The sequence below is a fragment of the Giraffa tippelskirchi genome, chromosome 8 (assembly GCF_054371585.1).
Source record: "Giraffa tippelskirchi isolate mGirTip1 chromosome 8, T2T-mGirTip1v1.2.pri, whole genome shotgun sequence".
Lineage (NCBI taxonomy): Eukaryota > Metazoa > Chordata > Mammalia > Artiodactyla > Giraffidae > Giraffa > Giraffa tippelskirchi.
In genome coordinates, this window is record NC_137282.1 from 55,613,288 (window position 1) to 55,627,436 (window position 14,149).

General features: G+C 39.0%; 1 protein-coding gene across 5 annotated transcripts in view; it reads left to right on the forward strand.

Moving 5' to 3' along the window:
* Nucleotides 1-14,149, forward strand: part of SEMA5A (semaphorin 5A) — a 521,440-nt gene that overhangs the window by 252,348 nt on the left and 254,943 nt on the right. For all 5 annotated transcript variants that reach the window (XM_081521332.1, XM_081521329.1, XM_081521334.1 and 2 more), the window contains exon 5: nucleotides 1,238-1,283. In XM_081521332.1, coding sequence (XP_081377458.1) covers nucleotides 1,238-1,283 — 46 coding nt within the window. The remainder of the gene's footprint in view (nucleotides 1-1,237; nucleotides 1,284-14,149) is intronic.

The following is a 14,149-nucleotide window of genomic DNA, read 5'->3' on the forward strand; positions in this document are numbered from 1 at the left end:
CACTCTGAAAGTGAACTAACTCCTGTTCTTCCTCCGGCAGTGTGCACCCACGTGTTTTTTGAGCTGGAACCATCCCTGCTATCTGCATCCCCATCATAGGGATGTTTCTTGGTTCTCTCAGGGCTCTGCCTGTGGCCTGTTGTGGCTGTCCCTTGTCACCTCTTCTGGGACAGCGTGCTCACTTCTAACATCTGCCCACCTCCACAACAGAGTGAAAATCATTTACATTTGTTTCTTGCTGGTGTTGGGAGAATTGCTATTCTCTTAGTATTCTCTTGCCTTGAACCATCCCATTATAACAATATCCTCAGCTTCTCGGAGACCCCTCCCTGCACTCATGCGTTCTTAAGGTCTGCTCTCCATTCCAGGTCAATTTCTCCCTGCCATCACTGTTCACCCCTGGGCTGACTTTCCCATCCATCCATCCTTGGGGTGCTGCTTCTGCTGCCCCAGTTTCTCATCTCCATGATATTAAGATGTTCTTTCATGACTTATGTTGGAGATCAATCCATTGTTTCTAAAAGCTACAGCAATACAATTTGAAGTCTCATGTGGCCATATCTACATTTTTCCCCATGCTCTGCTGATCTCTGTTGCATATTTCATTGTTCTTCCTCTTTATTGCTGAAAACTGATCATTTCCTTTTCTCTGGTTCCCTGTTTCATGCTTAGGCAGCCAGAGCTGACCCTTTCAAACCCTTGATGGCAGACAGACAAGTTCATGCTTCTGAAGTTATCACACACACAATCCATCCAGTGAGGTAGAGAGCTATAATACTCAGACCATTGGTGAGTTCAAAACCAGGATGTGTTTTAATTATAAAACATGGTGAATACAGGTGACCTATCAGGATGAAGACTTACGAAGAGTGGTTTTGTATCGTCTTGCTGAACTTAAACTTAGTTTCAGAATTGAATACCCATGTCCTTTCATCTGAATGGAATCCTGTGAATTCAGGGAGCTAGTTAGTAATTTAGACTTACCTTAGTTCCCACCCCCTTATTCCTTAGCTTTCTTGCCAATCTCAAATGTGTGTTTCTGTTGATTTACTGAATGTCTCTTTGAAAGCTGAGTTCCAAGGAAAACTGTTACACACAGTCTTAGCAGGAGATGGCTTTGGAAGCCAAAAATTGTTGTTTTTGTTGTTGTTTTTTCTCTTGTTCTCATATTTTTTTATGAACTGTATTTTTTTTGGATTTATTACAAATGAAACTGCTCTCTTTTTGTATTTTGTAGAAACTACCTCTTCAGGTTACAGCTGGAGGATTTGTCTCTGATCCAGGTAGGTGCAATTTATTTTTCTCAGGCTTTTGTTTTCCATCCCGGTTAGCTCTGTGTTTAAGGGGATGAAGACAGATGTACGTGAAGGTATAATTCAAGTCAGAGGAGGCATTCCTTTCCTCAGAAGGTCAGCCCATGGAACTCTTGGCTGACCTATTAGACATGAGTCCTCACCTGCTTTAATTCCCAGTTAGCCCTCTTCCTTCTGGGCAGCCTCTTTTCCTTTCATGGAATCATCCTGACTTACTCTACATCAAATGAGAGCTAATTCAATGGACATTTCCTCGATGTTAGGGAGTAACCTTTCCCCCCTAATTAATCACTGATTATTCAGTTTGATTCATCCAATTATCATATTATCAAAATTAGCTCCCTTAGAAAAAATCTGTTTCTTCTTTATTATTTTCAATTAAAAAATATAACTATATGGCTTAAAAACCACATATGATGAAGAATTAGCAATGATAGATAAAAATGCAATTTACCTACTTTTTTTTTGTGTGTGGTTTGGTGGCGGAACCTGAGATGCTTAAGCCTGAACAGTGTGGATTTTAGTGGCAGCTCTGAATCTAAAGACCCTTTCAGTCTTTAGCAGAGCCTCTTGGAGAAGGACAGGGTTGTGGCATAAATATCTCCTCTACCAAAATTCTGGAACTCCCCATGAAGCACAGAATCCTTGGGCTGAATATAGCTGGGAAAAATTCTTTAACCACCCTCACGTACTAGAGTTCTAAGAAGTGATTGGCAAGAAGTTCATGTTATTTTCTTCTCTTTGTGATGCTGATATTTGTGAACATTCAGGAAACTTTAGAGTTAGGATTTAATATAAGATTTGAGTTTTATTTACCAGTACCTTAACATAAGCTAACCCCCACAAGAAAAGTAATATTGGTCAACACTTTAAAGACCCATGGAGCTGGGTTTGTTATATAGTTTCGTGACTCCCAGCAGTTGTGGGCTTCCTCATCTGGAGAATAACCACAAAACAATACCCACTGTCATTGCTGGAATTAAATAAAGTAGTCCATGCACAATGGTAAGGCATAGTCATTTTGTAACAAATGTTAATAGCTATTGTTTTTTGAAAGTGATGACAATAAATAATAACTTCTTAAATCATTTCATCACAGTGGACAACGAATCATCTCTACTGCAATTTGATGTATAACTAAAGTCTTTAAATGAGTTGATAATTAGTGAAATTATGAATGTATTAAAAAGAAATCAGACCAATCAGCAGTTTAACCAAAATAGCATTTGATTTTAAATCATCTTTTATAAAATATGTACATTATTCAATAGATAGGGTTATTCTCATTTTGAGTCTCATGGTATAATATATTATTTGGTATGTTGTGTGTGTTGAAAAAGTGAAATGTGTAGATCTGTGTATGTACAGATATATATTTCCGTATACATATTTGTTGATTTCCTAGTTCCCTAGTGCCCTTGGCTGAGAGGGTCTAGAAGTATTGTCATTCCAACAGCAATGAACACACTGAACGATATCTAGTACTTGGTTTCTAAATATAATTATCCATTAAGAAGAGACAGGGCTTCTTAGAGAAGTAGCTGATTATAGAGTTTTGGCAGAGAAAGTCCCAGATAAGCCTGGAAGACTTTCTTGTTTCAGAAATTAAAGGAGTGTTCAAAGAATGATGAGAGCAGGTCAAAAGGATCTAAGAGCCAGCTGGATGTGGACTCACTGAAGAAATCTGGGACAGTTTGATTATTAAAATAATGATAGAATCAGATTATAACACATTGAATTAACTAAGAATCCATGAGTAAATACCAACATAAAAATGCATGAATGAGTAAACAAGTGAGACAAAGGGACTGCTTTTCCTTATTCTAAATACCAACTAAGAAATATTGAATGAATGTTTTAATTAGGAAATTATCATTTGGCAATGATCACATGAAAACCTGATTCAGGCAAAAATGATCAACGGATGCTCAATTTATGAGAGAGTTTTATGATGACCAAGACATCTATATAGTCTCAACATCTTTACCTATAGAATGCTTATTATTTATAAGAGGAAAACTTGTAACTTGATCCTGAAGAAGCCTGGTCACTACTATGATAACCAACTAGTTAAGGTACTTTGACTAGTAATGGGTGAAGAGTTAGTATAAGCTTCCTGATTAGATGCACAGAAAAGGCCACAGTAAGATTTCCATATTACAGCCAAAAATTATAACCTGTTTCATCATGAGGAACCATCACACAAACCAAACATGAAGGCCATTCTACAAAAAACTCGTCTCTACTTTTCAAAAATCACCATCACAAAAGGCACAAAGAGTAAAAAGAGCTATTCCATCCTAAAGAGAAAAAAATACATATGTCACATAAATGAAGCACTTGATTAAAATTGCATCTTGGAGAAGGAAATAAGTTTTTTCTTGCTATGAAGAACAGTACTGGGACAACTGGTGAAATTTTAATGTCTGGGTAGAAGATGGTAGGAATGTATTAATATTAATGTTCTGACTTTGATAACTGTAATGTGGTTGTGAAGGAGAATGTCTTTGTTCTTTGGACAAACCTTCTGAGATAAGTAAGGGTGAAGTTTCATTTCTGAAACTTGTTCTGATTAAAAAAATTACCATATGTGTATATATATATATTACATAATTGTTGCTTAGACACTAAGTTGTGTCCAACTCTTCTGCGACCCCGTGGACTGAAGTCTGCCAAGTTCCTCTGTCCCTGAGATTCTCCAGGCAAGAATACTGGAGTGGATTGCCATTTCCTCCTCCAGGGAAATCTGCCCAACCCAGGGATTGAACCCACGTCTCCTGCATTGGCAGGCAGATTCTTTACCACTGAGCTACCAGGGAAGCCCATATATAGTATATATACATATATGTGTTTATGTATATACATGTGCACACACACATGCATGCATGCAGAGAAAAAGAATCATAGAACAAATGTGATAAAATATCAATGAGTGAGCTCTAGAAATCTAGGTGAAGGGTTTATGAGAGCCCATTGGGCATTTCTTACAAAAAAAAAATTCCATGTAATTTCAAAATAAACAGATGCAAAAAATAAGGAAATGCGTTTGTCGTTACCATGTGTATGATGTTCTTTTAGGGACAAGGGAACTAACTGTACTTTCCCCATTGTCATGACTAACTTTTGGTAGAAATCAGGTTGAAGTTATTGATGAAATAAGTGTTCTTATTGAGGTTTGGAAAATTCATCAGCATCACCACCTGGCAAGAGAGAGCACGGTCTGCTGACACAGGGTCCAGCAGGAAGGCAGGGACTTTCTGTGTGGAGGCTTTGACAACAGCCCTCACCACAGATGTCACACATGGCGTTGTGATCAGTACACACAGCGCGATCACCCTCTGTCACGTTTTGTGGGTGTATATGGTGCTCAGCTTACTGCAGCTTGGATACTTCTCTCTGGAAATTCTTCATGCAGACTCTTTTCTTACGTGTCTGCAGTTAAGTTGTCCTTTTGATTTCTATGAATATTTTATTTCAACTTAAATGACTATTTCCAAGGGTAACAATGGGCTTCCCTGGTTGGCTCAGTGGTAAAGAATCTGCCTGCCAATGCAGGAGATATGGGTTAGATTCCTGGGTCAGAAAACCCCCTGGAAGAGGAAATGGCAAGTCACTCCACTATTCTTGCCTGGAGAATCCCATGGGCAGAGGAGCCTGGTGGGCTACAGTCTATGGGCTTGCAAAGAGTTGGAGACAACTGAGCGACTAAAAAACAACAAGGGTAGCAAAAAAGGCTTGGAACGCTGATGAAGAGACATATGTGATTCTCATGAACGGTTTAAGATTATCTGATGGTCACATTGAAACAGGTAACTTGAAACATTATTTTTAATTGAAGTATAGTTGTAGAATATATGTCAAGTGAACAACATAGTGATTCGCAAGTCACAATTTTTAAAGGCTATATTCCAGTTATAGTTACTATAAAATATTGAATATATTCCCTGTGTTATACAATATATATGCAATATACAATATATATATAATATAAAATATATCTTTATAGCATATTTATTTTAAACATAGTAGTTTGTACCTCTTAATCCCTTTGGGGGGAAATTATTTTTAATAATTTATTTTACTTAACTCATTATATCCCAAATATTATCATTTGAACATGCAGTGATTACAAAAAGATAATGAGCTACATTTCTTTATTTTAATCGTATTAAGGCTTAAAAATCTGGTATGTATTTCACTCCTAGGGAACATATGGATTTGACATAGCCACCATTCAGGAGCTCAGTGGAAAAGCTCTTTCTGCCCAGTTGGACTGTGCACTTTGAGATCACGAGGAGCAATAGCATTTATGACTTCCACGCCTTCAGTTATGTTGTAGAAATAGTGTTTCCTCCAGGGACCACCTGGATTAATTGAATATTTTAGTCTATAAGTTTTCTCCTTCCTTGTCTCTTCATAGATAGAAAATACTTATTTAAATGTGGGTAAATGAGGGAACAGAGCCCAGAAAGGAAAAGCAATTTGCAAAAACAGTGGAGAGAATCAGGGCTGAGAATCAGTGACATTCCTTATTTAACACCAAGCAAAGCTTCATTTGATCTGGCCCCTCCCTGCCTAACAGGAGGGTCCACTTCCAGTTGGCAGATGTCTTGGGATGCTTCCTTGGGTCTTGTAATGACAAGCTGATCAAAACTTCCAGACCGGGGCCACTTCCCAACTTTCATCATCTACTCAGGTCCTCTTTCTCATGAACGATTTTAATCCCATTCTCTTCTCGATCTAGGAGATGCCAACCCTTGGGCCTCACTTTAACTGTCACCTCTTTGTAACCCACCTTGAGTCTGTTTGGGCTGATGCTCCTGGAATGAGTTTCATAAGCTCAGCTTTTATTCTTGATGATTTCCTCTTGTCTCAGATTGAAATTCTCTCTGTGTTCTGTGGAACATTTGATTTCTTTGTGTCTTCAGGATTAGATGAAAGTCGATCATTAGATGTAGTCATCTGGCAGGTGATAGACTGGAGACTAATGTCTGTGAAAGTCTGCATCCCTTGATACTTAATAATATATTCACTCTGCAACTTTTTAAAAGTTTATCATTAGCGGGGCATGGGTGAACTTCATATTTTTGTCCTTAAATTCAAGAGAAGGAAAGTAATGACATCCGGGGTCTAGAGAAGTGCAGAATGCCTGCTGAAAGTCACGCTGAAATGCACATGTGCACGCTCCGACCCTACAGGAAAATTCTAGGACAGTATAATTAATTCCTGATTCCGACCCATTCCTTTCCTTTTACATGCCAGCCACCTGGCTGCTCTGTCTTACTCTGCACTTTTCTTCTTCCCCAAATTCTTCTGCTTAAACACTGTTTTAGGATCAGTAATGAGAAAGCAGACATTGAACAAGGTTCCTTTCTTGAGTTTCTATTTAGTGATTTTCACAGAGTTCCAGAGCCTCCGCCTCAATTCCTGACCCCTGAATTCAACGTGCTCATGTGTGTTCTGCAGCCAGCAGTTCCCAGCCCCACCCCTCCACACCACAGGAGCACTGTGAACACCCTTAGTGCATACTCCCATCTCCCTTTCCTCACACCAGGGTGGTCCACACACACTGACTTGATGGTCCCAGCACAGTGACTTGATGGTCCAAACTTCCATTGTTTAATGAGGGTTCCAGCTCTTGTTCCTGCCCAAGGGGTGAGGGATAGGTGGAACATGTGATGCTGGTATGTTCTCAGGTATCAGAGCCTGTTATTCATCACCATGGTCGGGCCTCGTGGCTCAGCCTGTGGAAATGCGTGGAAATCCACAAGTGAGAAAAATGGACTTTTGTGAAGTGGCTTTAGGACGAGAGACTGAACTGTGAGGTCAGGCTGCCTGATAAGCCTGATGTTGACCGCAGTCCGGAACTGGCATCAGCAGAACCCTGAATCAAAGTTCTTTTTCCCCTTTTCTCCCTAACAAAGTCAAGACACCACTAGTGGAGTTTCTAAAGCAGCCAAGATTTGAGCAAGGATTGGGTTGGATTAGTATTACTATGCGATTACTATTACTATTACTATTTACTGTTTGAGGTAAATCTCTTAGCATCACTGCAAAAATATTCACCTATAAATATGCCATGAATTAGAATGGTTCTATCTGGAATATTTGCTGTGATTGTCAAATATGCATACCTTAAAGTATCAAAGTGAAAGACCCAAAAGAAACAAAACCTGTTTTTCATCAATGACTGGAGAATCACATATTCATGTGATATCATTTATAAGGCGTCTTTCTGCTAGGAGGCTGTGATAAATCTTGTTGTAGCTCACCGTGTGCTGAAATGTAGCCTTCGCATCTTGGAAACCAGTCATTTTCAGGCACAGGGATGGAGGGCATGGAATTTCCCATCAGGCGTCTCTCCTACTTCTTGTCATAATAACAGATCCAACTCTTCAGCATCACTTTTTTTCCTTGCCTTGATCACAGCGGTTATTTTCTAAGAACAAAGCTTTCTGGAAAATGTAAAAACGCAGCTGGCCTCAAGAGGAATTGACAGCGTTTGGCCATCTGGGTTTGTGCCTGGGATGGCCCCAGGTAGACGTGTGTTGAGCAACCTCCTACGAACACTGAGAGACTGCGGCTCGTTTAACCTCGATGCCTTCCTAACATACTTTTGGGAAATAGCTCAAAATCCATTTTTGTATTGCTTTGTTACCAAGGGAAAGGAATTCACAGCCTGTTTCTCACTCACAACTGCTGGAATAAGCAGAAAAAATTGAAATCTGTGTTCCAATTTGCCACCTGCCTCGCTCTGGTTTCTAAATTGAAAACTGTTAAGTCTCTGACGACCTGGTCAATATTGGTAGAGAATTCGCTTCAAAGTTAAGGTAAATGTTAACTTTGTTTCTTGTATATTTGGGTTTGGGGAATTGCGTTTCAACTCTAGTCAATTTCTAAGCCAGTATTTCTCAATTAGGGGTAGTTTTACCTCCTGGGAACATCAAGTTGTCATCACTGGAGGGGAAAGTGCTAGTGGCATCTAGTGGGTCAAGACCAGAGATGCCGCTAAACTTTCTGCAATGCCTAGGACAGCCCCTCACTGCTCAACCAAGAATTCTCTGGCTCTAACTGTTAACAGCACCAAGGTTGAGAAACCCTAGGTGAAGTGATCACTACCTTGGCTTCTGTGTGTTTTGAGGAAGCCACGTTTCAAGTCTGCAATGTTAACATTATTGGATTAAATCTAGAAGATCAATGCTTGGGGAATTTTCCTCTTTAGATTCTTTCATATATTTAACCAAACACATGCATGAGCCCTTAGTGGCATTTCTAAAGAAGCTGCTGGGGTTCTTGAGTTTAAATTGCTTCCTTTTATTAATATGAAATTAAATTTAAAAATAAATTGGGTCAATTTATAATGTCAAAACCCTCTCTGATGGGTCATAACAATTTGATACAACTACCCTCCATTGGAATTCTTCTGTATAATTTAAAGAATGATGTTTTAATTAATAATTTAGAATAATTATTCAAGTAAGATATTCACATTGATTAATTTCTTTAGTCTTGTCTCATATTTGTATTGGACAAGGGGAGACTGGTCTCCCGTGTAGTCTTTAAAAATCGTGATTCTAAATTTTCTTTCATTCCTGCCTTCCTTTGTCAAATATGTTCTTGAAATCATACTGCTGTAGAAGTGGCTGGGATTTTAGAGATTAAAGAGCTTAGAGATCTTTATTATAAATTTTCAGGGCTCTGAAAATGAAGGCTTACCGATAATGGTTACAGTTTTATGGTAACATGGCCATGCCCATTTATTTGCATTTTCCAGCTCATGATTATCCTTAATAAATCTTATTGAAACACAAACACACCCACTCCTTTGGATGTTTTCTATGGCTGCTAGATCAACTGGGTTGACCAGTTGTATCAGATACTGTCTGGGCTTCAAAGCTAAACTATTTACCGTCCAACCCATTAAAGAAGTTTGTCACCTGTCATGGTACCACATACAAATCAAGATCTCCATTAAGTGTTTCCTGAGTGGATGAGTGAGTACAGTATGATATACTGTAGTTCTTTGTTCTTGCTTTTTTTCCCCCAGAAGTAGTGTGGTTGATGTGTTTGTTCTGACTCCTTGGCCAGTCATTTTCACGGTCCTCCCTAGACTGTGACTCACAGGTCGGCAACCCACAGTGTCGCCATTTGTCCCCAGATTCTTGTCTCTTCCTTCCACTCCCTCGGTAAAGGTTTCCCATCAAGAGCTGTTTTATCGACCCATTTATTCAAACACTTTACTTTCCTTTTCTCATAACTTCCTGGAAGATTTACAGTTGCTGGTGTATATTTTGTATAGATGAGGGCTAAGATTTTACTAGTTTCACAGAAAATTAGTCACACTGAGTTCATGCTGTTAACAAACAACCCTTCCCTCCTAGTGGCTAAGCACACATCAGAAGTTTCTTACTTACATGATGACTGTTCAGGGCAGCAGCTGTGGGAACTCTGTTCTCTTCTACCATCCAGGAGCCCAGGGGATTCTGCTTGTGGTGCCTCTAGGGCACAGCATGGAAGAAAGGGTGGAGGATTGTGCAGAGATCTGTGTGGCCCATGCCAGAAAGTGGCATGCCCCCTTCTGCCCAGTGGCCACTAAGTCACACAGCCTCAACCAACTGCAAGGAGGCTGGGATTATAATTTGTCCATGTGCCCAGAAAGAAGACAAAAACTCAGACCTTCAGATATCGACAGACATTAGCATTTTCTCCCAGGAGGTGCTAAGAAAACAAGATTAGCACCTAGGGTTATACTTCACTGATACTGTTGTCTGCTCCTGCCCCCCGCCATCCCAGCTATTCTGATTTTCTACTGTACACACAGATTTATCTACGCCTCCAACACTTCTGTAAGTAATAAAGCAGGGATATGTTGAACCAACCACTCAACATCTTCGGACCTCAATTTTCTTGACGGTGCGTTTGGAGAGGAGAGCTGGGGAGAAGAGTAGGCTGGATCGTCCCTGCAGTCCCTTTCAACATTAAAATCTTAATATGTGCTGTCCTGCTGCTGACTCTTCCTTCTGTCACTGCTTAAATGACTCCTGGATTCCTCCTTCTTTAAGGAAAAATTGCCATATAATGGGAAACCTGGCACTGCTCTTATTTAATGTAACTTTAATGATTCCCTGGTGGCTCAGACAGTAAAGCGTCTGCCCACAGTGCGGCAAACCCAGGTTCAATCCCTGGGTTGGAAAGATCCCCTGGAGAAGCAAATGGCAACCCACTCCAGTATTTTTGCCTGGAGAATCCCATGGACAGAGGAGCCTGGTGGGCTACAGTCCATGGAGTCATAGAGTCGGACACAACTGAAGTGACTGAGCATGCATGCACGCACATTGGGCCCCAGATGACAGTCTCTTAATCACTAAAACGCTACTTTATTGTACTCATTTAGTATGAGTAATGTTGCACCAGCTGTGGTTGACCACTGGCTTACAGTAGACATAATTGTTCATTTATAATTACAATTTTTATGTGGATTTAAGCCGAGTTCCCTGGAAGTCTGACACAAGGATCCATATGCTTGTACTTTATTGAGGTTAAGTTCTCAGCACATGGAGGGATGAGGCATATGGCAGATAAAGAAACAAAGCAAGCATTTGCTCTCAGCTGGGGTCCAGCATCAGCCTGATTCCAGGGGAATTCCAAAGTATGAATGGAATCTCAGTAGGTCCCCTTTGAAGCAAGGGTTTGATGATTTATACAACTGCCACCTTGTCCCTCAGTCTTTAGCAACAGGTTTTTGAGTTGGGTGGGGGTGGTGGTGGTGAATCTCCTGGCAGAGTGGCTCTCATCAGTCAAGAGCAGTTCTCCAGAGATGGAGGTAGCCTGAGGCAGAAACTGTCAACACTGCCAGGAGCCAGAGGAAGGTGCACTGGCCTATGAGGAGAGCTGGGTAGGGTGCCAGAGCACCCAGGGTAGAATGCATCACTCGGTATTTGTAGGTATCTTACTTCAGCTTGTCTTGATGTTCTAGACCTTGACTGCACTGACACTGGTCTCTATCACCAAGGAAGCAAAATGTTTTTATATCCCTGAAAAAAATGTAGTACATACTTGATTATTGAATGCATTCTGTTGTGTTGTACATGCCGTGCTTTTTAATAATTTTCATATCCATTTCCAAATTTATGTTTCACTTGCAGCCTCAAAAACAAAATTGAAGATGCATGAATATTTTTCTTAGTCATGTGGATCATTTAGTTTCATGAAATGAGGTCAGGAAGTTTCTGTAAGTCAATAGCAAACACTGTCTGACAATCACAGGCTGCAAACAAATGGATGAGCCCATTTCGTTTATCTAAAATGCATTTCTATTTCAGAAGTGGCCTCAGTACCTGACATAGCCACTGAGTGATGAGCATGCTCAGAATTCTCTGATCTGCTTTCTTTTTCCTAATTTTGAGTGTCTTTTCCAAAAAGCTGACCCAAACAGATAAACTAATGTACCAGGAAAAGCCTTTGTTTCAAATTTAAGTAATGGGTTTTTTGTTTAGGTGAGAGATTATACATTCTGGAAGCTGAAGTCTCTTACTTTCCTAGGAGCCAAAAGAAAACAGCAAGGGAGAATGATAGATGAAAAAATGTGTCACTTTGGCCTACCATTCTCTGGAGAGAATGGACTCAAATTCTTGGTGATTCTCTCACACGTGAGCTATTTGTCATCCTGAATTTGTTCAGTAACTGTGATGAAGTTGAGAGAGTAGCTGTGGATTGAGCTGTAATGGGCTCTACCTTGGTTTAATATATGCCCATCAAACTCTCCTTTTGCTGTTCTCACATAGGGAACATTTTAGAGTCTATATAATACTTCTTCATTAGGTTACAATATTTAATCTATTTGCAGCATTTCTTACTAACCTGGAGGCTATTCATCCTCTTTCAAAGTACAGAATATGATATCTGTTAAGAATTTATGTGGGCTGATTGTACAGTTTAACGCTTACAGTTCAACCCGATATTCATGTTTTGGGAGCAATCACTCATTGATTACATGTTTTCCAGAAGGGAGAGAGGCAAGTTGCCCTATTATAATTCCTATTAAAAGCAATCTGTTTAATGAGAAAATGAGTATAACTATGTATGGAATGTGTTACTATTTACAGGGCAAAGATCTTGTAAGATCTTGTAAAGTCTTTTGCTGAAAAATTTTAATTATCATTTTAATAAAGGAATATTGAACTCAAAAGTAGTCTCAAAGTATAGTCACCCATTTCTGGTTTAAGAAGGTAGAGAGAACCCATGTAGTGATCTTCCATCCTTCAAAACGTAGCATTTAAGTGAAAGTAAAAGTACATAAAAGGAAAAATTCAAAGAATTCTAGAAATGTAAGCTTTTTTTGAGAAACAAAATTTTGGAAATTTGGAAAAATATAAGAACAGAGAAAAGTGCAGTACAAAACATGGTAAAAACTAATTACTTCAGATGAATCAATAATAGTCCAAGGTATATAAGATATTAAAGAAATCGCAAATATTATAAACAGTGAAAATCAAGAAAATATTGTAGGTATTCAGTGAGAAATAAGACTGAGCACTCAGGATCATTTCATTTTTTATAACATATGACTTTAAGAACATAAGATGTATATTTTTAATGTTACAAGTCCGCAAGAACTAGTAAAATGAGAGTAAAGATAAAGCTATCAGAGTTTTAGGAAGAGGCAAGCCTCTGGTAGATGACTACTGCTCAGAAAGAGAAACCAACAGATATTTTAGCAAAGAAAAGTGTAGTCACAAATTAAAGACCTAACACACCAAATAGACTTTAAAATTAAGACTATTACAAAAGACAAAGAAGGACACTGCATAATGATCAAGGGATCAATTCAAGAAAAAGATATAACAATTGCAAATATATATGTTCCCAGTATTGGAGCACCATGATATATAAGGCAAATGTTAACAAACATAAAAGGAGAAGTCAACAGTAACACAATAATAGTGGGGGACTTTAACATCCCATTTACATCAATGGACAGGTCATTTAGACAGAAGATCAATAGAAGGCATAGACCTTAAATGACACAGACCAGGTGAACTTAATTGATATTTATAGAGCATTCCATCTAAAAGCAGCAGAATACTCATTCTTTTCAAGTGGATAGGGAACATTCTCCAGGATAGATCACGTGCTGAGCCTCAGTAAATTTAAGAAAGTTGAAATCACATCTAACTTCCTTTTCAACCACAGTGATACAGGATACAAATCAACCACACACACACACACACAAAGCTGCAAACAATACAAACATGAAGTCTAAACAATATGCTACTTAACAAGCAATGGATCACTGAAGAATAGGTTATGAGACCAAAGCTCTTATGAATAGGATTAGTCACCTTATAAATGAGACCCCAGAGAGATCCCTTTCCTCTTCTATCATGTGAAGTTACAACACCATCTATGAACCAGGAATCTTGCCTTCACTGAACACCTAGTCTGCCAGCACCTTGATCTTGGACTTCTCAGCTTGTAGAACTGTGAGAAATAAATTTCTGTTCTTTATAAGCACCCAGTCATTGGTATTTTGTTATACTAGTCCAAACTAAGAAAAGAGGTAACCATTGTTACTTCCAAGAAGAATAAAATTGTTTTGAGAAGCATATCTTATTCCATGGCACATCTGTGAATGTGTGTGTGTATACATCTGTGATTCTGTCATAGTCATGAATATGTAAACATTAAGTATCAAAGCAGAATTATAATAAATCCATAATGAGAAAGTGGGGATGGAAGAATATGTGTATGTAGATGGGGGAGAGGGATAAGTTGGAAAAAAAAGGCACTAAATGATATTTTTAGCTGAAGCAATCAAAACAGCAGTGAAACCATAT